This window comes from Chroicocephalus ridibundus, chromosome 3, assembly GCF_963924245.1.
Source record: "Chroicocephalus ridibundus chromosome 3, bChrRid1.1, whole genome shotgun sequence".
Classification (NCBI taxonomy): Eukaryota; Metazoa; Chordata; class Aves; order Charadriiformes; family Laridae; genus Chroicocephalus; species Chroicocephalus ridibundus.
Genome location: NC_086286.1, coordinates 128231956 through 128254799, shown reverse-complemented (window position 1 = coordinate 128254799; position 22844 = coordinate 128231956). Strand labels below are relative to the sequence as shown.

At 58.2% G+C, this 22844-nt stretch overlaps 1 protein-coding gene across 3 annotated transcripts in view; it reads right to left on the bottom strand.

The window, feature by feature from the left end:
• Positions 1-13178, bottom strand: part of SCARA5 (scavenger receptor class A member 5) — a 39528-nt gene extending 26350 nt beyond the window's left edge. For 2 of the 3 annotated variants that reach the window (XM_063327880.1, XM_063327882.1), the window contains exons 1-3: positions 12909-13178; positions 11537-11658; positions 6879-7007 (exon numbers count right to left, since the gene is read on the bottom strand). In XM_063327880.1, coding sequence (XP_063183950.1) covers positions 6879-7007; positions 11537-11648 — 241 coding nt within the window. In that variant the 5' untranslated portion in view covers positions 11649-11658; positions 12909-13178. The remainder of the gene's footprint in view (positions 1-6878; positions 7008-11536; positions 11659-12908) is intronic. The other variant, XM_063327881.1, reaches the window with a different exon arrangement.
• Between the last annotated feature and the right edge of the window lie 9666 nt (positions 13179-22844).

Here is a 22844-nt window from a genome sequence, read left to right as displayed (position 1 = left end):
GGGATCCGCCATGCCCGGAGAGGGGACTTTGGGAGCACCGTGGGGCGAGCAGCTGCCCCCCAGCTCTGCCATGGGCTGGCGAGTGCCATCACGGAGGAGCTGAGCATCTTCCAGGCACCGAAGGCATCTTTCCTCCGTTAATTAGCCCCCGTTAATTAATCCCGCTGCTGGATTATCCCAGCTTCCCAGGCTGGGCTGCAGCGTGCCAGCTCGGAGCTCTCCTCCTGGGGCACGGGGATGCTGTTCGGTCCCCTCTGCACGTCCCTGCTTGTCACCTGCATCCCTGCAGGGGGGACATCTCAACGCCACCGGTCATCGCCCGTCCCTGCCACCGGGGACCATCTCGGGGGGAGCCTTTGCCTGTGGGGGTTCACAGCGGGGAAAGCAACCAAACGGCGTGCCCGAGGCCACCCGGAGAGGGGACAAGTGGCAAGGAAAGACCTCGGGAAAAAAGCTATAGGGCTGGTGATGGGGTGCTGCCTGTGGCGTGGGCGACCAAAGCAGCTCCGTCACATCTTTCTGGACCCAGGGTGGCCGCCATGGCTGCGGAGACAACCACGGCTTCCAAGGGGATAAGCAACCCCGTGCGGCCAGTGCAAGGAGAAATAACCCCAACACCAGGTCCTGCGGGGGCCGAGGGCTGGGAAGCCCCCGCCTTGCACCGGTGGTAAGCTACAAAGCCAGTGGAGTTCCCCAAATTCCCGTAAACCGCTTCCAACAACCAGCCGGGATCCCGGTGGCTCTCCCCTGCCCAGCCCTGGCACTGCAGCCCCCAAGCCTGGAGTGAGCCAGGCTGCTCCGGAGCATCCCGCAGCCAAAAACCACGTTGGGAACCTTCCAAGCAGCAACACCTCCAGCACGGGAGGGCTGGCAGCAGCTCTCCTGCATCCCACATCTCCTACATCCCAAATCTCCTGCCTCCCACATTGCCTGCCTCATAGAATCCCGGAATCCCAGACCGGCAGGGGTTGGAAGGGCCCTCTGGAGATCATCCCGTCCAACCCCCGGCCAGAGCAGGGTCACCCAGAGCAGGTGGCACAGGAACGCGTCCAGGCGGGGTTGGAATGTCTCCAGAGACGGAGACTCCCCCACCTCTCTGGGCAGCCTGTGCCAGGGCCCTGCCACCCTCACAGCAAAGAAGTTCCTCCTCATGTTGAGATGGAACTTCCCATGGTCAAGTTTGTGCCCGTTGCCCCTTGTCCTGTCCCCGGGCACCACTGAGAAGAGCCTGGCCCCATCCTCCTGACACCCCCGCTTTCAGTATTTACAAGCGCTGATAAGGTCCCCCCTCAGCCGTCTTTTTTCCAGACTGAAAAGACCCAAATCCCTCAGCCTTTCCTCATCAGAGAGATGTTCCAGTCCCCTCAGCATCTCGGTAGCCCTTTGCTGTCCCCTCCCCAGCAGTTCCCTGTCCTTCTGGACCCGGGGAGCCCAGAACTGGCCCCAGTGCTCCAGCTGTGGCCTCCCCAGGGCAGAGCAGAGGGGGAGGATGACCTCCCTCCACCTGCTGGCCACGCTCTTCTTGCTGCCCCCCAGGATGCCATTGGCCTTCTTGGCCACGAGGCCCCATTGCTGACCCATGGGCATTCTGTTGTCCACCAGGACTCTCAGGTCTAAGCCTCCCAGCTCTCCTGCATCCCAAACCTCCTGCCTCCCAGCTCTCCTGCATCCTACTTTCTACGTGCCTGTCAGATGGACTCATCCTGCTGCAAGGCAGAGGCAGGAACATCGCCGAGCTGCAGGCCACAGCACACACACGAATTCACGCAGCGCGCACGTGCACACACACACCCACACACCTTCCCCCGCCCACACAAAGAGATTCCTCTGTTATCAGCTCCAACCAGCCCCCGCACACCACGAGGAACCACCCAAGACCTGCCATGAAGCCCCTCATGGACTTACTGCACGTGTGCCAAGGTGCTGGGAATAGGGAAATGAGTTCTGGAAATGAATATGGATGTCAGTTCTGGAAATGGAAGGAATACGGCACTGAGTGCTGGGAAATGTAAGGACCACGCACATCCCGTATGGATAGAAGTCTCTGTGAGTCTTGCATTGGGTGGCCACGTGAGGCGGGGAGATCCCCCACGTCCCCGGCGCCAGATAAAAGAACGGCTGCTTCTTAGGACTACATTGGGGTTAAGAAGTTCGCTCCCGATTTCGGTGACACAACCTTCTCTTGCAGGACACAAATGGGCACAAACTTGACCATGGGAAGTTCCATCTCAACACGAGGAGGAACTTCTTTGCTGTGAGGGTGGCAGAGCCCTGGCACAGGCTGCCCAGAGAGGTGGGGGAGTCTCCGTCTCTGGAGACATTCCAACCCGGCCTGGACACGTTCCTGTGCCACCTGCTCTGGGTGACCCTGCTCTGGCCGGGGGTTGGACGGGATGATCTCCAGAGGTCCCTTCCAACACCGTCCAGTCTGTGATCCCGTGACACCTCGGTTTGGTCTCCAAGCTGGAAGCGCTGCTGGCGATTTGGATCTGCGGTATTCCCACCATCTCCCCTGGGCTTCCATGAGGAAGTAGGGCAGACACTGAGCCTGACCTTCACCACGCGACTGGATGCACAACGGCAATGGGGCTGGACATCCCAAACCTCCAGCCCAAATATCATAGAATAGAATCACGGAATGGTTTGGGTGGGAAGGGACCTTCAAAGGCCATCGAGTCCAACCCCCTGCCCTGGGCAGGGACATCTTCAACTAGAGCAGGTCACTCAGAGCCCAGCGTCCTACAGCCCCAGTCCTACACGGGAGCATCTCCAGAATTTCCGAAAGGATGGAAACCAAGCCCTGGGCTGGAAAAACAGCTGCAGGAGAAGGGTATGGGGAAGGATGGGCAGGATGGGACGGTGGGGAGCAGCCAACACTCAGCTCCAGCATCAGCCTTGGGGCTTATCAGCCATGGGGATGCGGGTCCCGCTGCCGGTAACTTTTTGGCAGCTCAGGTTTGCCCCGTGTCCCAGGGAGACACCAGCTGCAGGCACAGACCTGCTCTGGAGTGAGGGACCAGGAGCTGATGGGGGGGTCTGTGATCCATGGGGCTGGGTCTGTCACCTTCGTCTCCACCAGCATCCTTGAGTTTTGGGGCTACAACTCCTGAAACGGAAGGTGCTCCTTTCCTTGGGCGCTTCTGCCTGGAAACCTGGCCGGCTCTCAACGCAAATACGAGCACGGAGATGGGGCGCAGGTGGGATGCCCATCCCGATGACCGGTTCAGATGCCCACACAAAACCACCTGGGCTCATTAGCCGCGTCCTAACGAGCCCTGCCTGGCCTCCTGCTGCTCAGGGCTGGGCGCCCGGGTGTGGGGCCAGGTGGGGGATTCGGGTTCAAACACCAAAGTGCATGCAGGCAGCTGGGATTTAACCCAAAACCTTGCAAAAAAGGCGAGATCGAAGTCCTAATTTTGGGTTAGGTGCTTTTTTTGGGGGGGGATGAGGGGGGAGTCAGGGATGGGGAGAAAGGGAGCGTGAGTCTCCAGGAGCCAGAAAACTGCTGCCAGGCTTGCGAGGGAGGATATGAAAAGCAGGCTGGGCTGAAACCACGCCGGCTCCGTTGCCGAAAACATCCTGTTTCCGCAGCTCCGAGGTGGTTGACAGTATTTTTAGCAGTTTACTCATTTTCTAACCCATTTCCACGGAGTCGCCAGGACACCTGCCCAAGGCGGCTTCCAAACGATGCCTTGGGGGACCTGCTTTGCCAAAACCACCAGGTCCACGTGCTGGGGACACCAGGAGGTGTTTGGCGGGGGGGAGGTATCTCCATGGGGGAATTTACCTCCTGGGAAGCACCGTGGGGCGTGCAAGTGTCTGTCTGCACGCTCGCGCAGGTTTCTGTGCATGTTTGCAGGCGTATGTCCTTCCCAGGGAGGCTTTTGGGGAATTTCCCTCCTTTTCCGTGGGCAGGATGGGAAGCAGGTGGAGCATCCCCGCTCCGTGCTGCCGGGTGGAGGGGTGCTGGCAGCGCAGGGCATGGCCCAAGGGGCAGGGTTGCCCCTTGCCCAGGCAGCGTGGGGAGAGCTGGAATTTGGGGAGCAGGCGGGGTATCGCAGCTCCGCATCCCTCTCCAAAGAGCATCAGGTCTGGAGATGAGCCGGACACCCCATGGTCATTTGCTCCGGGTGGAATGGTGTCTGCTCCAGGTGGGACCTGCTCCGAGCAGGGTCCTCACCACGGCCGTAGGAGGGCAGGGATGGCATCCAACGGTGATGTTCCTCTTACAGCATCGCGGCCAGCTCTTCCCAGCCCAAGGAGCAGGTGAGAACAAGGCTACTTCTGAGGGACCCCTTCTGAGGGACGCTGGGCAGAAGGTCTCAGCTCCGACACGCTGCTCTCTGGTCTCCAGTAGCACAAAGTGGGATTTTCCATGGGAAAACCAAGCCACCACCATTAAGGATGCCCACGAATACCCAGTCCTGGACCAAGGTGGTCTTGGACCAGTCCTGGTTGGTCCTGGATGGTCCGAGGACCATCAGCTCCAACATCAAGGTTTCAGCCGCAGAGCCCTGAAGCTGAGGAGCATCAGGGTTGTCTCCCTGGGCTCCATGTGGCTCCCAGCTGGACGGGGTCTCCTCCCCGTGTCCCCAGCCACAAGACCACCCTGTGCCTGTGGTTTTCCTTGGCGTGATAAGGCCGCTCCGGGCACCGGCGGTCGGCACGGCTGGCTCCAGCACTTGAGTCAGCCACATCCAAATCCCAGAGGCTTGGCTCGAAGTTCAACACACGCAGAGAGCAATAACGATAGAGATGATTTTTTCCTCTTCATTTTGCCCTTCCCCCCCCCAGGATTGCGGTCCACAGCTCAGGGGGGTAAGGTGGTTTTACTGGGATCGAGCTGGAATCCTGCCCGTCACGGGAATCTCCCGGAGGTGGGGTTTTGCGGGTGCCCGTGGAGCCTCCAGCTCTCCCCGACGCCGTAACGTTATTGTTGTTGCTGGAGCTGCTTTGGGGCGAGCAGCTGTAGCTCAGCCCCGGACAAAAACCCCGTCCCGAGCTCTTTGCACAATTCATGGCATCCCTCGCTCAGGCTTTCGCGGGCCAACAACAACATTCGAACAATGTCATGCAAGAAATAAGTGGGAGAGGCTTCAAAATTCCAGCAAAACCTTCTCTGTCCCTTCCCTAGCCCTGAAAAAAAAAAAAAACCAAACCCTAAACCCACCCTTTGCAAAAAAAAAAACAAAAACGGGGCTGCCTGCAGCAGGCGAGGCACCGAAAATCACCCCCGAAGGGATGGTGCAGGGGCAGCGGGGGGCGATTTGGGGCTGGAAAAGGGGGTCCCCAGATCCACCCCCCTCCCCCCCCCCAGATGCTGGGGTTAAAGCTGGGAAGGAGGTGGGTGGGAAGCGAGGAGCTGGTCCTTGGTGGTGGCATTTCCCACCCGCTGCCACCCATCCAACGCCCCCCCTGACCCCGCAGAGCCCCACATGGGGGTGGGATGGGTGCAAGGGCCGGAGGGGGCGTGTATCTCGGATTAAGCATCTTCCCAAACTGCTTCCAGCACGACGAGGAGAGGAGGAAAACAAGCCGGCGGCGAGGCGGCCCCCATGGGATGTGTGCGCAGGGATGAGCTGGGGCTGGGAGCAATTAGAAGCATTTGCAAGCGGCTTTTTCCCATCCCCGCGCTCCCCAAAACGACGGAGAAGGGAAGCAGCAGCTTTGCCGGCACGTGCGGGGTGTGCTGTGGGAGGATAACACCCTGCCCGCGTCTCCATCGCTGGTGGAGCCGGCGTTTATCCTCGCCCCAAGCGAAATACGGGGGGGGGTCGGTGCAAACCCAGCAGCCGTGACCGAGGGGTGGGAACGATTCCAGCCCCAAACGCGGGGCTCCTGAGCTTCTCTATCCCCAGCACATGATGCTCAGACCCTGCAGCGACTCCAGCCTCAAAGCTTAAACCAAAACCGCTCCGGATACGCCGTATGGAGCTGGTATGGGCTCATGTTGTTGTCCCCAAAGAGCTGGAAGCTGGATCCCATATTTTCCTCCCCTGGATGGCACGGAAAACCCTCCCAAACACCTCTGCAGAGGGAGCAGAAACGTGGTTCCATGTCCATGGCCAGACCCAGTTGTCTGAGCTCATGCACAGGGGAATCCCACACCGGCAGGGGTTGGCAGGGACCTCTGGAGATCATCCCGTCCAACCCCCGGCCAGAGCAGGGTCACCCAGAGCAGGTGGCACAGGAACGCGTCCAGGCGGGGCTGGAATGTCTCCAGAGACGGAGACTCCCCCACCTCTCTGGGCAGCCTGTGCCAGGGCTCTGCCACCCTCACAGCAAAGAAGTTCCTCCTCATGTTGAGATGGAACTTCCCATGGTCAAGTTTGTGCCCGTTGCCCCTTGTCCTGTCCCTGGGCACCACTGAGAAGAGCCTGGCCCCATCCTCCTGACACCCCCCCTTTCAGTATTTACAAGTGTTGATAAGGTCCCCCCTCAGTCGTCTTTTTTCCAGACTGAAGAGACCCAAATCCCTCAGCCTTTCCTCATCAGAGAGATGTTCCAGTCCCCTCAGCATCTTGGTAGCCCTTTGCTGTCCCCTCCCCAGCAGTTCCCTGTCCTTCTGCAACCGGGGAGCCCAGAACTGGCCCCAGTGCTCCAGCTGTGGCCTCCCCAGGGCAGAGCAGAGGGGGAGGATGACCTCCCTCCACCTGCTGGCCACACTCTTCTTGATGCCCCCCAGGATGCCATTGGCCTTCTTGGCCACGAGGGCACATTGCTGGCCCATGGCCATCCTGTTGTCCCCCAGGACTCCCAGGTCTCTTTCCACTGAGCTGCTCTCCAGCAGGTCACCCCCAACCTGTCCTGGTGCAGGGGGTTATTCCTCCCTAGGGTACCGTTGCACCATGGAGGGAGGACCCAGGCTCAGCCTTTACCTGCGAGGATGAAGACCCCGACGAGGATGAGGAAGACGAGGAGGTAGAGTCCCACCACGGCGTACTTCAGTGCTGCCAAGGAGCCCAGCCGGCCGCAGCGTCCCGCTGCCTTCATCCTCCGCCCGGGACCTGGGGGGCAGAGCGGGAGGTCAGGGAGAGCATCACACACCATCTCCCATCAGGAGAAAATATTGCAAATATAATTTCGGCAACACCCAGGTTGCCCAGAGAAGCTGTGGCTGCCCCATCCCTAGAGGGGTTCAAGGCCAGGTTGGCCGGGGCTTGGAGCAACCTGGTCTCGTTGAAGATGTCTCTGCCCAGGGCAGGGAGGTGGCCTTTTGTCGTGGTTCCAGCTGGGATGGAGTTGACTTTTTTGCTAGCAGCTGGCATAGTGCCATGTTTTGGATTTGGGATGGGAACAGTGTGATAGCGCACTGGTTGTTGCTGAGCTCTCACGGCCTCTTCTGCTCCTCAGCCCACCCCACCAGTGATGGGCTGGGAGAGGGCAAGGACTTGGGAGGGGACACAGCCGGGACCCCAACTGACCCGAGGGGCTTTCCATGCCATGGGACGTCATGCCCGGTGTATAAAGCTGGGGGGAGAAGGAGGAAAGGGGGGATGTTGGGTGTGATGGTGTTTGTCTTCCCAAGTCGCCGTTATGCGCGATGGATCCCGGCTTCCCTGGGGATGCTGAACCTCCACCCACGATGGGGAACAGGGAATGAATTCCTTGGTTTGCTTTGCTTGTGTGCGCGGCTTTTGCTCTACCTTTAAACTGTCCTTATCTCAACCCACGAGTTTTTCCTCACTTTTCCTCTTCCCATTCCCTCTCCCATCCCACCAGGGGGGAGTGAGCGAGTGGCTGCGTGGTTCTGGCTGCCGGCTGGGGTTCAACTACGACTCCTTTAAAGGTCCCTTCCAACCCAACCCATTCTATTATTCTAAGGTGCTTGGACCCTGACATCCCTGCCGGCCCCTGCTTGTCCTCTCCTGCACTCGCTGCGATCCAGCGCCTCTTCGACACTGCTGTAGCCAGGAGGAAAACGCAAGGAAAGAAGAGGGAAGGAAAGTCAGAGGTGTCCCTGCCCAGGGCAGGGGGTTGGAACAAGATGGCATCTTCAAGGTCCCTTCGAACCCAAACCATTTTATGATTCTATGAAAGGCTCTCCAGCCATGAACCCAACAGCAGTGAAGTCATCTGGTTTTGGGCTTTGCACGTGTTCAAAGCTCAAGCCTAGTTGAAATCTGGGCCAGGTCGTGGTCTTAGGTCTTAGGAGCCAGAGCCCGATCTGGACACAGCCCCTGCATCCCTCTGTCCCCAGCCCCAAGGCTGCAGTGATGCTTCAGCCTGACGCCTTGGCTCTCTGGGTGACACCGTGCTGCCAGGACAGGGTGCAGGGCGTTGGGTGCCTGCATTTGTCTGTTGGACCCTTGCAGGAATACAAGGTTTCTTAGAGCAGCTGAGAAACGGCAACTTCAGGCCAGGTCAACAAGCACTGCCTGGTTTTGCACCCTTGCCAGATCTGAGATGTCTCCAAGGAGACACCAACAAAGGGTGAAGGAAGAGTCCCAAACTCCCACCTCCTTGACATTTGGGTGGCTCCATCCTGTTGCTTTTTGCCCTTTAAGCCCTGAGAAACAGCGTAGAACCGATCCAGAGCCTGCATCAACCCAGCAGAAAGGGTGAAGCATCGTGGCCCCAAAGCCAACCTCCTGGGGAGGAGATCACGCTCATCCATGGCCATCAGCAATGCCCACTTCCAGCGAAGACCTTCCCTGTTGGGTTTTGGGGCCTCACCCCATCCCACCTCCCATCCATGGGGCAGAAGCTCACCAACCAAGGCCAGGTTGGACGGGGCTTGGAGCAACCTGGGCTGGTGGGAGGTGTCCCTGCCCAGGGCAGGGGGTGGCACGGGGTGGGCTTTAAGGTCCCTTCCCACCCAAACTATTTTACGATTCTCCCTGTGGGACCAAGCTGGCCCTTGGGGTGCCAGAGATGGAGAGGAGGTACGAGGGGTTGGGGGTGTCCCCAGCCTGGCAGGAGCCCTTCCCTTGCTGGTCCGTGTGTCTGTCCTGCTGGAGGACAGGGAGGTTTTGCAAAAGCCTCCAGCCAGCGAAGGGTTACGCTGGGCGTATCGCTTAACTCAGCCCCATTTTGGGGCTCCGCAATGATCAAGCGCTGAGGTCAGGCTCGCTGACACCCCACGGGGACCCCACGGGGATGTGGGGTGCTCCAGGCGCCCCAGCTCAGGTGCGAAAGGCGGTGCCGCTCCTCGGGGGACCCCTCCATCTGCAATTCATTACCCGCACGCCGCTCCCATTTGCTGTCACCGGCCAAACAGATGGAGCCGAAGGATTCAGGATGAGGAAAGCTGCAATATTTTTCTGACATTAACACTTATATCAGGTCCTGGGGGACTCCGGGAGGAGCTGGCCCCGGGCCCCGAACCACCCACTCCTCTTGTGCTGCTCTGGGAAGAGCAGGAGGGACCGCAGCTGCGTAAGCAGGGTTTTCACAACAGCCCGCTCCGCGGAGCCCATGGGCAGGCTCCGGCCAGTAACCAAGGGGAAAAGCAAATATTTCCTCCCCCTGCCCATGCCCAGGGGAGCCGGAGCGGCGGCCCGCCCGGTCAGGGGGGGTACAGAAGGCAGGAGGCTGAAAGCAGCCAGGATTTGTTGTCCCCTGAGCCCTGGGAGGGGGGTGGTCCAGGGCAGCTGTCCTGGGGGTCGTGGCAAGCGGCAGGTTGCCACAGTGGTCCTCAGCCCCACGCCAAACACTTGCCACGAGCCCAGGAGGGACCCGGGTGGTCCCATCCTCAGGGTGAAGCCCTCAAGGTTGACCTTACCCCTGCCCCGTGCAGCTGAAGGCCAGACACAGCCCCACAAGTGTCCTTCCAGCACCCTCTCCCGTGGGAACGGGGTTCCTCGGAGGGCCAGCTCTGCATCGGGGTGACTTATGGATGAGCAGATTTGCCCTCAGAGACCCAGGGCAACCTGCCACAAAAATACCAAAGCCAGGGAGATACCTGGAACCCTCCCTGCCATCACTCCATGCACACGCAAGGTCTCTGCTGGCGATGGCGGCCCTAGAAGACACCAACCCTTGGACCTAGTAGACACCTCCCATCTCTTCCAGTGTCACTCCCTTCAGGCTCCACCATCCCCCCGCCACATCTGCAGCGGGACAGAGCACGGGGACAGCCCGTGGTCAGGATCTGCCCCTCTCTCTGCTGCAGGAAGGTGGGATGGGTGCTGGATTTTACGAGCGGGCAGCAGGAAGGTGGGCAGAGGCAAGAGCAGACACGCCACTGAGAGCAGGGGGACCCTTGCAGGGTGACATCAAGTGTGGGGAACTGCATCGAGACTCAGCTTTCACCCGGGTGGAAAATCCACCCTCCAGACTCAAAGCTATCCCTGTCCCAGGGGCTGGAGGGCAGGAGAAGACCCCACACAGTGACGCCACGTCTCCTCTTGCAATAACCACCAGGAGCCACCAGGATCCAGCAGCTATTTGTCCAGGGCTGGGTGCTCCTGGCTCGCTCGGTGCCTGCATGTGGCCCATCCTGGCCATGGGCTGCCCTCTGGAAGCACCCAGGACTCTCCACCACATCCCAGGGATGTCCCTCATGCCTAAACCCAGGAAGGTGAGTCCCCCATCACCCTGATCCCATCCTTGTGGTGGGGGACAGTGGTGCTGGGAAGCCGGCTCAGAACAAGACCAGTTTCCCCAGCAGCCCCACAGGTCTCTAAGTAAAGCTGCCAGTGAAGGGGACCTCACATTGAACCACAGAATGGTTTGGGTTGGAAGGGACCTTAAAGACCATCCAGTTCCAACCCCCCTGCCCTGGGCAGGGACACCTCCCACCAGCCCAGGTTGCTCATCTCTACATGAGGACCCAACTCTGCCACCCTCTCCCACCTGGGCTGCAAAGACCTCGGGAAAAATTCATCAGGGCTGTTTGGTTGGAGACCAAGCCTGGAGCTGGTGGAACATGGACAGCATTTTGTGGGGCAAGAGTGAAGGAAAAGAGCTCAGCAAGTCTGCAGTGGAGATAGAGGCCAGCTAAGACGGGCAGGAGATGCAAGCAAGTCCCACAGTGTCCTGCTGCCACCCTCACTGCGGGGCATCTCTGGACAAGGCCACATGCAAGACAGCCAGAAGACGAGAAAAAAACCCCAAAACCTCAAAAATCAGCCTTTAGCAAGCACAACGACTTTCCTCGGAGCACAGCCCTTGTCAGTGGCAGAACCAAATGAGATCCTGGGCACCTCGAGAGATCCACGGTGCCCTGGGTCTGTCATCACCCCATCAGACCAGAAAGGGGGGGACAGAAGAGGAGGCACAGAAACCTCCTTGCAATGGGATTCCCTGTTTCTCCCAGTGAGGAGAGGAGGAGTTTCCTGCTCCGTTTGGGTCACACACATTCATCATGGTGCTAATTCCACCAAGGCACCCTCACCCTGGACACCTGGGGCAGGGATTGCTCCTCTGCTCTGGTGCCCTGGGACCTGGAGGACCTTTACCTGCATGGGGACGAATTGCTGAGCTCCCTCCTGAGCAACCCAAGCTCCCATTTCGCCCCACATTGTCTCTCCAGGTTTCTACCACCAGGTTCAAAGCCCCCCAGGACCAAGCAGGACGTGGAGCCCGTACTCACCGTCCTCGCAGAGGTTGAGTTTGGAGAGGTTCCTCCCCTCGAAGGGCTCCTCGAAGATGGAGCCATTCTCTCTCTCATTGAAGGTGTGAAGGTACATGGCTTTGTTCTCCATCCTCCTGCTGCTGGTGGAGCAGAACAGGCGCGTGAGATGGTTCTTGGTGGCTATGGAATATCCCGACATGGCAGGGGCCCGATCCTGGCTAATCCCATACCCCGCATGGCTCTGCCACCACGGCCCAGTGCGAGGTGGTGTGGGCTGGTGCTGGGGACACAGACCTGCTGCCAAGGGAGCTCGGCAGAGCTGAGCACCACAGCTCAACGTGTGGCTTCTTGACTTGCCCGAGGCTGGGCTTGGCAGTGCCCCCCAAGACGAGAGCCAGACCCCCTCAGCGAATGCAGGGAGCAGCTGGTGGGCGAGCTCAGCAGGACCACGGGTCCACCACCGCCTGGTCCTGCCTGTGTCCTTGCAGCTCAGTGAAATGCCCACCGCCACCACACACCCCTCGCTCGTTGGCCAAGGAGGGGCTCCTGCCACCCACCCGTGTGCCACCACGTGCCCTGCGGATGTCCAGCCTTGGTGTCCTCTCCGAGCACGCCCTGGACATCTGTCCCTCCCCAGGGATGGGGAGATGGGGGCTCAGTGTATGCATTCAAGTCCCCCAGGACCTCTTTCACCCCTAGAGCTTGGGGTACCCCCGCACTCACACCGCCTCTAGGTACCCCAGCACCCTGACCGTGAGCCGAGCCTGCTGTCCCCACGGGCCCGATCCTGCTGTCACTGCCCCTCTGGTCAAGAGGCTTGAGTTGGGCTGGTCCCAGGGATGGGACAGTGAGTGCTGTCAGCCCTGGGGAGGCTGTGACACCGCTGCCACCGAGGTTTCATCACAGCACCCAACCTGGGGGGGGAAAACCACCCCCCAGCCCCCAGCCGGGCTCTGGTGCGGAAGGAGTTAAAATCGCCCGCTAAGTGGGACCCGCTGAGCACTCCCAAACTCGCCCCCTGCACCCCCGCGGCTCTCAGCGCATGGGTGCTGTGCTCCGTGGGGACCCCCAGCTCCCGCCGCCTCCCCCCCCCAGGAGCAGGGAGCAGCATCCCCGGCCTCCGGTCCCACTCCCACGGGGGAGAGACATCACCCGTGTCACCCCGAGGAGTGTGACGGGGGTGGCGTCACCTCGAGGGGGGGTGGGGGGGTCGTGTCAGACCTCGCTCCCCCCCTCCTGCATCCCATGCTGGGGGTGGCGGGGGATGCTCGGGGAGACACCGGCCCCTCTGCGCCCACCCCACGCGGGAAGTTGGGGGCGATCCATCCCCCTCCCCTCCCCCCGCAGCCGCCTGTCCCCCTTTGTCCCCACCCCCCCCAACCCCACTCACCTGCGGGGCGACCCCACGGCGGGGGGCGAGTTTCCCGTGGCCACCTCGCTCAGTCCCCGGGCTGCGCCATGGTGGCCGCGACAGGGGGGCGAGGGCAGCCCCCGACCTCACCGCCAGCTCCCCAGGGGCGCAGAGGGGCGGCCGCTCCCCGCCAGCCTCCCATGGGGCGGGGGGGGAGGGAGGTGGTCCCCGGGGGTGGGCGATGCGCGGAGCCGGCGGGGCGGCTGCGGAGCCGGCGGGCGCTGAGCGAGGAGCGCTCGGCCGGGAGGGTTTTGTAGGCGGGGAAGGGGAAGAGGAAGGGGAAAGGGGGCGGAGGGGGGAGGGGGGGGGGGGGGCGGGTTCCCCACGTTCCCCCCACCCCTCTCCGGGGCCGCCCCCGCCGCCCATTCGCCGGCCTCGGGCCGCCCCGACAGCGGGGAGTCGGGCAGGGGCGGAGTGGGGGGGCCGAAGTAGGAGCATCCCCCGGGGTGGCAGGAGCATGCCGTGGGGGGGGCCGGGTAGGAGTAGGGAGCCGGGGGCTGCAGCATCCCCCGGGGGGACCGGGGCAGCAGCATCCTTCGGGGGGGACCGGGCAGGGGCAGGAGGGGGCCTGGGCAAGAGCAACCCCCGGGGGAACGGGGTAGGAGCGTCCTACGGGGAGTCGGGGCAAGAGCAACCCCCGGGGGAATCGGGCAGGGGCAGGGGGGGGCCGGGAGAGGAGCATCCCCCGGGGGGACCGGGACAGAAGCGTCCCCTGTCGGGGGGCGAGTAGGGGCAGGAGGGGCCGGAGCAGGAGCATCCCCCGGGGGGGCCGGAGCAGGAGCATCCCCTGGGGAAGAGGGGCAGGAGCATCCCCTTGGGGGGGGGGGCGGGCAGGGGTAGGGTGGGCCGGGGCAGGAGCATCCCCCGGGGGGCCAGAGCAGCAGCATCCATCGGGGGGACCGGGAAGGGGCAGGGGGGGCCGAAGCCGGAGCATCTCCCAGGGAACGGGGGCAGGAGCGTCCCTCGGGTGTACTCGGCTTGCTGCGGCGGTGGTGGGGGGGGGAGTTTCCCCCTGGAATTCTTGCCCCTGGGGCAGGGGGTGGGTGCATGGGGCAGTCCGTGTCCCATCTCCAGTGGGTCTCCATGGCTTTCGCTCTCCCTTCGCTGCCCAATTCCCGACCAGCTCAGCCCACAGCGGGCAGGAGGAACCGCAGCCCCCGGAAAGGGGGAGAGGTGCTTGTCCCCTCTCTGGGCCCATGGGGAAACTGAGGCACGGGGGACCAGAGGGAGCTGAACTGACCCCAAACCACCGCTGCCCTCAGCCTTGGTGTGGGCCACGTGGTGCAAGCTGTGCACCCACAGTGGTCAATCTCTGGAAGGGGCCAAGGTGGGGAGGAAGTTTTAAGGTGCTACTGCAAGTCCCCCCTCTCTCTGAGGGGTCCTGCCTGCTCCTTGCTGCAGCCTGCAGCCAACCCAGGGCACTCAGGCTCACAGCCCACAGCCCGGTCCCCAGGCCCCCGTGTCCCTACTCCATCCCTGGTCCTGGAGCAGAACAAAGCACCCTCCAAGATCTTTACGTGGTTGGGGGGACTGACTTGGTCAGGTGGCACGACCAGGAGGGTGACTGCTGTCCCCTTGGGGTGGGTGTGCCTGGGTGTACTGCTCCCTTTCTCCCACCTGGATGAGCACTGGGCAGACTGGGACGGTGGGGTCACATCTTGGTTCATGTCTGGTTCAGCACCCGTAGGGATGACGGGGCCAGGAGAGCTGAGCACGCTGCGTCATGCAACGAGCCACTCGGTCCCCCAGGTGCTGTCAGACAGGCCATGACAACACACCTCTTTGGAAGCCATAAACATGCTGGGACTGAGCCCTAGACCTGGCATGAGGCTGTCGAGACCTGGGATGGGGATGTCAAGACCTGGGCAAGCGCGTCTTGCCCAGGGGCATCTCCATCCGTGGTGGCATCCTGAGGACACGCATTGCCTCTTCCATGAGGAGGAAAGAGAACAAGTCTTTGGAGCACAGGTCTTGTGAGGAGCGGCTGAGGGAGCTGGGGGTGTTCAGCCTGGAGAAGAGGAGGCTGAGGGGAGACCTTCTGGCTCTCTACAGCTCCCTGAAAGGAGGGGGTGGCCAGGGGGGGTCGGGCTCTTCTCCCAAGGAACAGGCCATGGCACAAGAGGAAATGGCCTCAAGTTGTGCCAGGGGAGGTTTAGGATGGCTATTGGGAACAATTTCCTCCTGGAAAGGGTTGTGAAGCACTGGAAGAGGCTGCCCAGGGCAGTGGTGGAGTCGCCATCCCTGGAGGGACTGAAAAGCCGGGCAGACGTGGTGCTGAGGGCCATGGGGTAGTGGTGGCCTTGGCAGTGCTGGGTTAACGGTTGGACTCGATGATCTGAAAGGTCCCTTCCAACCTGGGCAATTCTTTCATTCTGTGATTCTATGAAAGCTCTCCAGGGTTGCAACCACACAACTGCAGGTTTCCTCCCACCTCGGTGCAACGTGAGTCCACGGCAGCTGCCCCACACGGCCCCCCCAACCAAGGCTTCTCCTTGGGACACCCACCAAGGACGCCCCGAAGGTCTGGGACAAGGGAAGACAACACACTCAAGGTCTGAACAGCCTGGGGTAGGGCTCTGACCGCTGAGCTGCCTTTCCTCTCCAAATGGCCAAAAGAACCATCAAAGCGTCCCCCGTTCAGAGGCCAAACATCTGCAAACGGTGCCCCAGCGACACCGAAGCCGGGGCAAATAAAAGCAATTATTGTAGAGTATTCCCAAGGCTTCACCTTAATACGAAACACCCGACCAAGCAGTCCGGTCACTTCTGTTGCATTAAAAAAAATAATACGAGTCATGTGTAGTCCAAAAAGGTTAATATTTTATTAGATTTCAGGTAATTTCCAGCAGAGTTGCGCTTTTGGGTCTTTACAGCCTTCTCTATATGCCACACAATAAATTTGCCATTGGACAGTTCTGGGTTTGATTCAGGCTTACGCGTGTCCCGCTCCGCTGGCTTCTACTGGAAAACTGAAATATGGGCGGGAAAAAAGAGTACAAAAACTATGCACAAGCTACCACTAACTTTTAGTATAAATGCCATTAAACTCATACATGTCATCCATCGCCCTATTTCCTAGAAGACGTTCAACAAAGCAGCTGGGGCACCAAAGTTCTCACCAAAGAAGGTCGGCATGGGGAAAAGCCCCTTCACGAGGGGCTGGCAGATGTGACATGGGACCTACAGGAGATCCAGACACTCCTGGGTCCTCACGAGCCTGCCTTTAAAGCTACTGAATCTAATCCATAATAATTCTAAAATCGCCACTCGCTTGATGGTCAACACAGAAAAGCAATGAACCGGCTGGTTAAAAGCAATGAAGGATAAAAGCAACAACAACAAAATAATATTTTGATGGGAAAAAAAGCAAAGAAAGACTCTTCTTGCAGGTCTTTTTGGTCACAGGGATTTTGGCAAAGCCTGGATGTCTTGGCGTTCCTTCTGGAAAGCTGCATGGAGAAGAGCAAAATGGAACAGATTTAGTTGTTGGCCTGGGTTTTTTTGTAGAAGGAGAAGAAAATTATAAAATATTTGGTAGAAATGAACGGGAACATGCAAGTACGCTCAGCGGTCTGGACCCCAGCTGTTTATTTAGGAATATATGGTGGGAAAAGACGCACAGCACCCCAAGTGTGTCCCCAGGCCCTCTCCCACCCACCATGTTGGTCCCAGAGAGAAGTTGGACCATACTTGGCAGCACCCCAACCAGTTGGTCCCACAGACGAAGGGTGAGGCTGGGCATGTTGGAAACGTCCTTCTCCAGCATCTTGATGATATGCTCCTGCTGTGGCAGAGGACCACAGCGTCAGACATCAGACAACAGAGCCATTAAGCTCCAGGAACTCCCAGTTTGCACTATTATCTGCTGGGACTGCCAAGGTTGTAACGCTAGCGCTGGCAGCTTTGACCTGGGCATACCCAAAAAACCTGCTGGGGAAGCATCAAAACCAGTCTTCCATACCCAAAGCAGAAGAAGAGGAGTTTATTAAGTGAGTCTACATCCCACCCAGGTGTCCATCATCTCCAGTCAGGCCATCGTGCCAGATCTTTGGCCAGCGTAAGGGAACTTCGCTCCGATAACTGCGATGAGTCTTGGCGTGTGCGATCACAGCCTGAATCCACCAGGTTTCAACACACAAGAATGATCAGAATGGCCAGAAATGGGGTAGAAGAGCTCATATGAGGTCAGAAATCAGGAAAGGAAAGGACCAAGCTAGGAAATTACTCCCCAGTAAGCTATAATTTTGCTTGCTAATTAAGAAGGTGACAAAGCTGGTTTTGGGGACAACTGGAGAACCGAATCCAAACAAGACTCAGCTGAAGTTCATCAAGAGCTCATTTTTCAAAGACACTTATAACATTGCAGAACAACCTGCGTCTCGCACAATTGCTCTGTCATCTTAGTAGCTACGTCCCACGCGGTCCATAAAATTTCACCGAGCATTAAAAGTGCCCTGCAGTGACCACTAGTCCAGCCATTAATTTGCCAATCACGTTTTTCAGGTTGACAACAGCAGGTTTTGAAGCATCACTCACCGTCAGATCCTGGAACTGGCTCTTCATCTTCTCCTTCGTTTTTTCAAACAGCTCCCTCCCTACTTCCACCTCAATGGCATCTTCTGGATGGGTTTTTTATCTGCTCGCATGTCTCCTTCCCGCTTATCTGGGCAGCCCCTCTTGCAATGATGGGCAACATCAACGTGCTGTTGTTGATGCCAAAGCCTGGGAACCAGCCAGTGGCCCATTTCATTGAATCATAGAATCGCCCAGGTTTGAAGGGACCTTTAAGACCATCGAGTCCAACCGTTAACCCAAAGCTGCCAAAACCACCATTAAACCATCACCCATTTCCACCTCTCAGTCCCCCCTCCCCAACCTACTCTTGCCATCCTAAACAATTCCTTTACCCAACAGCAAAAACTTCAAGCTACCTCCTTCCAGTTCTCCTCCAGTTTTCCCCAGTAGCCCTTAAAAAGGTCTCTGCTCCCTAGCCCCACATGCTTCTCTCTCCATCCCAGGCAAGAAGAGCCTCCAGTTGACCCACAAGAGAAGCGCGATGGGTTTATGCGGTTTGACAACCAAGGGGTGGGACAACAGTATCAAAAAGAGGAGGGATTTATGCAGTAGGTTTTGGAACTCAAACATTTTCTCTGGAAATAAGATCGTGACACACTGAAGGCATCACCCAAAGGCACAAATTTGCGCATCCTCCTTCAGCTGGTGAAACTAAGGGCTTCTGTACCCAGACTCCATGTAAGAGCTGGGAAAACATGTCCCAGGGCCAGACGGCAAGCTCGCTGTGACAGATGCAGAATTAGATGGAGAACCAGGTCTGCCTTCCTAACACTGCGATAAGGAGCTTTGGATGGACAACACAAGGGCTCATAGATATTCTTCTTTTTAAGAATTTCCCTTTCAATGGCTTTCATCGTGGTGTTTGTCTGCAGGAATTGATGCCAAGTGTTTAGCAGTGTCTCTCCAAAGCCACGTTTGCCAGCAGAATCCAAACACTTCCAAGCCCAGGGGCAGGCAGAGCACGCCTGGGGGTTACGCAGAATCGAGAGGGTAAAACTGAGAGATATTGGGCTGCATAGAATCACGGAATGGTTTGGGTGGGAAGGGACCTTAAAGGCCACCCAGTGCCACCCCCTGCCCTGGGCAGGGACACCTCCCACCAGCCCAGGTTGCTCCAAGCCCCGGCCAACCTGGCCTTGAACCCCTCCAGGGATGGGGCAGCCACAGCTTCTCTGGGCAACCTGGGCCAGGGGCTCACCCCCCTCACACCAAAGAATTTCTTCCCAATAGCTCATCTCAATCTCCCCTCTGTCGGTGTAAAACCCTTCCCCCTCCTCCTAATGCAATACTCCAGTAGAGAAGGAAAAAGGACTTTGACCACACAAAGAAGGCAGAAAGTACTCACCTTCTTCCTTCCAGTGTCCCCGGGGGAATGAAAATAAAAAAAAAAAAAAAAAAAAGAAGAAGAAAAAAGTACTCTTTTAGCAAATACGGCAAAGCTGAACCTTTTATCCTGCCCTTTAGTGAGAGCAGAAAGTTTGTAGAAAGACGACAGTGTGGCCCAGCCCAACTCACAACATTGTGGGTTTTACTGGCTCAGCACAGCCCCGGGTGCTTAAATCCATTAATTTTGGCTGTTACAGAGCGAGACAGTCCTTTCAGACTCCTCTCAACTGGTTGGACTAGATGATCTGAAAGGTACCTTCCAACGCAGGCAATTCTATGATTCCATGAATGAAGGATGGTTTCCGTGGTGGGATCCCCGACAGCCCATCACAGGGAGAAGAAAAGGGCTGTCTGGGCAGAGGGGGGTTATTGGCACGAACGGAGAAGGGAGGCAGATGGTTTGCGTGGGTCAGAATGACGGAGACGAAAATAAGGGGGATGAGAGAGGGCCTGGAGCAGGTCAAAATAACTCCAGGGAAAGGCAATTAAACTCATTTTACTGGCAGAGCAGTGGGGTGGTGCTGTAACCCCCCGAAACGCGCCTGGATGCCAACGTTCTTAAATACATAATGAGCTTAGAAAAATAATAAAATGTCCCAGGGAATTAGTCGTTACGTTGGAATGCCATGTTCCACACAGAGGGTGGGCAAGAGAGGCTGGGAATGAGACCTGATGCTGCCATGGATAAAGAGCGTCCCCTCTCCAGCCTGCTCTTGGGGACAGGCTTTTTAGCAGGGCCTGTAGTGGTCGGACAAGGAGGAACGGTTTTAAAATAAAAGAGGGGACATTGAGATGAGATACAAGGAAGAAATTGTTCACGCTGAGGGTGGTGAGCCCCTGGCCCAGGTTGCCCAGAGCAGCTGTGGCTGCCCCATCCCTGGAGGGGTTCAAGGCCAGGTTGGCCGGGGCTTGGAGCAACCTGGGCTGGTGGGAGGTGTCCCTGCCCAGGGCAGGGGGTGGCACAGGGTGGGCTTTAAGGTCCCTTCCCACCCAAACCGTTCTATGATTCTATGATTACAGACAAGTCCAGCTGTGTGGGGCAGAAAGGAGAAAGCTATTGCTTCCCCCGTTCTTCCCTTGGGTTGTCCCACACAGACCAAGGTTCACCACTGCCCACCAGAGCTCAGCGGTGCTCGATGCACAAAGGTGCTGAAGAGCCTGATGCGGTTGGGGTGGAAGGCAAACTTGGAGGAGGGGTGCAAGGAGAAATCATAGAATCAATCCCACTGTCTCAAAGTCCTCGCCAGCCCCAGGTCACCCCTGGTTTTCCACAACCAGGCTGTGCTCAGAGGAGCAATGCTAAGATGTCAAACACTCTGTTTCAAGAACGGCTTGAGTGAGAAAAAGAACATAATTAAGACATTTTCCAGCTGATGTCACTTGTGTCATTGCTCAGGCACTGGAACGTGACCAGAGCTCACCACCTACCTCTTCGATGGCTGGTCCTGGCACAGGACAGCTTTGTTAGCTGAAGAAGCCTCCAGTGCAGCAGCCCCGTGGGTGCGAGATGAGCAGCAGGGCAGGAGAAATTATTTTCTACCCTATGAATGTCTGGGGGATGGTAAACATATGCAAGGTTTGGACATGAAAACCAGGAGAAGGCTTGCTTCCTGATGTAGACCAGCCAGGAGAAGAACGCACTCAGATGGTGTCCAGAGGACCCATGGCCAAGCATCCCTGCTGCCTCCAAGACCACCTGGGGGATGCTTGAAGCTCAGACCCCCCCTCCAGCAAAGTGGCTGCTTCGCTTTTCACTGAGGTGTGAAGGCAAGGTCAGCCCTGGAGCTGCTTTCAGCGAGTAGAAAGCTGGGATAGGCTGGTTCCCCGCCTGGGAAGCGCCCAGGAAAAGATGTTTCCGTGGATGGGGCATCCATCACCTCTCTGGGCAACCTGGGCCAGGGGCTCACCCCCCTCACACCAAAGAATTTCTTCACAATATCTCATCTAAATCCATGTTCTTTCAGTTTAAAATCGTTGCCCCTCGTCCCACGGCTCCCCTCCCTGCTCCAGAGTCCCTCCCCAGCTTTCCTGGAGCCCCTTGAGGGACTGGCAGGGGCTGGAAGGTCTCCGCGGAGCCTTCTCTTCTCCAGGCTGAACCCCCCCAGCTCTCTCAGCCTGTCCTCCCAGCAGAGGGGCTCCAGCCCTCCCAGCATCTCCGGGGCCTCCTCTGGCCCCATGCTAACCCCTTTGCTAAGGATGGTTTCCATCCTCCTGGGGGTTTGTGATCCACTTTGCCTGGCAGCGTCCGTTGGTAACGCGGCGACTGTCACACTGAGATCCAGACCCAAGGTGCCCGTGGGGAAGGGGGACAGTGGGGCGGTTTGGGAACGAAAACCACAGCGCTTTACGCCGCTGCATTGGAGGTGACCCATCTCCAGGACACTTTCCTGCGTAGGCTTGGCTAGCTGGCCCAGCAGTCCATTTGCAGAATGAACTAATCAAGTAATTAAGGCGTCTTCCTAAAGCAAACACTAAGCGACCTCCAGATTCTGGATTTTTTAACTTTTTCATTTTCTGACTATGCCACCTACTGATGGGAAGGGAAGGCGGCAACGAGTCCATGAGTTTATTGCTTTAGGGTGCCAAAGGAGACGTGAAGGGTGTCCTTCCAAGACAGACAAATAACAATGAATTAATCCTACAATAAAGAAATCCATAGTTTATAAGACTCAGCAAATTAGGGTAAAACAGGCAGCTAATTTTCTGTATTTGATTATGATCTGCTCTGGATTTCGGAAATCTCTCTGAGTTGATGACCAAGCGATCCTTTTGCCCCACGGATTTCTTCCCAGCTTTTCAACTGCCCCTTCCAACCCAAACTATTCTATTATTCCATGAAATACCAAGTTTGGGTACGCATGGAGCAAAACTGGGATCGTTAGGGAAAACGTAATTGGGGTGAGTAATTTATTTGGGAGTGGACTGCGAGGGATTGAGGCGGGTGGGGAAGAACAAGACGAGAAAATGGGGAGGAAGAGGGAGAAAAGGGGCTGATGGAGTGCAAGCAAGGCGCGGCTCAACACACTTGTCTGGCCAAGCCCTGCAACCAAGCACCACGGTCTGTCCCACCTTCTCATTAAACCCTCCTCCTAACGACTCTCTGTGCGACCTTGGGCTACTCAGGCCAACCACAGAATCCCAGGCTGGTTTGGGTTGGAGGGACCTTAAAGCCCAGGCAGTGCCACCCCCTGCCCTGGGCAGGGACACCTCCCACCAGCCCACGTTGCTCCAAGCCCCGGCCAACCTGGCCTTGAACCCCTCCAGGGATGGGGCAGCCACAGCTTCTCTGGGCAACCTGGGCCAGGGGCTCACCCCCCTCACACCAAAGAATTTCTTCCCAATATCTCATCCAAATCTCCCCTCTTCCAGTGTAAAACCCTTCCCCCTCGTCCCATGGCTCCCCTCCCTGCTCCAGAGTCCCTCCCCAGCTTTCCTGGAGCCCCCTGAGGGACTGGAAGGCCCTTACACCAGACAACTTCTGACACCGAACCACGACAAGCCAGCAGGCTGTGCTTGGAGAGGAATTGCCACAGCTTCTCCACAGACTGATCCAGGAGGTCCTTTAGGTCATTTTGCGCCTTTTTATCTGGAGGGAGGACATGGCGAGAGGGTCGGAGCTGCGCCTGCAGCCCTCTCTTAGTGAGGCATCTCCCACACCGAGCATCTCCCCAGGGTCAGCATCCCGAAAGGGATGAGCTCAGGGAGGATTCATCCCACCTGAGCTCAGGTACCTGCCTCCCGGTTTCACAGGAAGATACATGAGAGACACAAAACCTCTTTTTTTTTTGCCTCTGCTTATGTTAAATTCCCCTTTTATGCCACCCATGGAAGGTGCCTTCACAGCCCAAGCCCTAAATCTCCTCCTCTGTGTTGTGTGTGTGTGTGTGTGTGTGTGTGTGTGTGTGCTACAAGGACCCAGTGCCTCTTACTGGTGAGACCTGTGTGCGTGTGGGT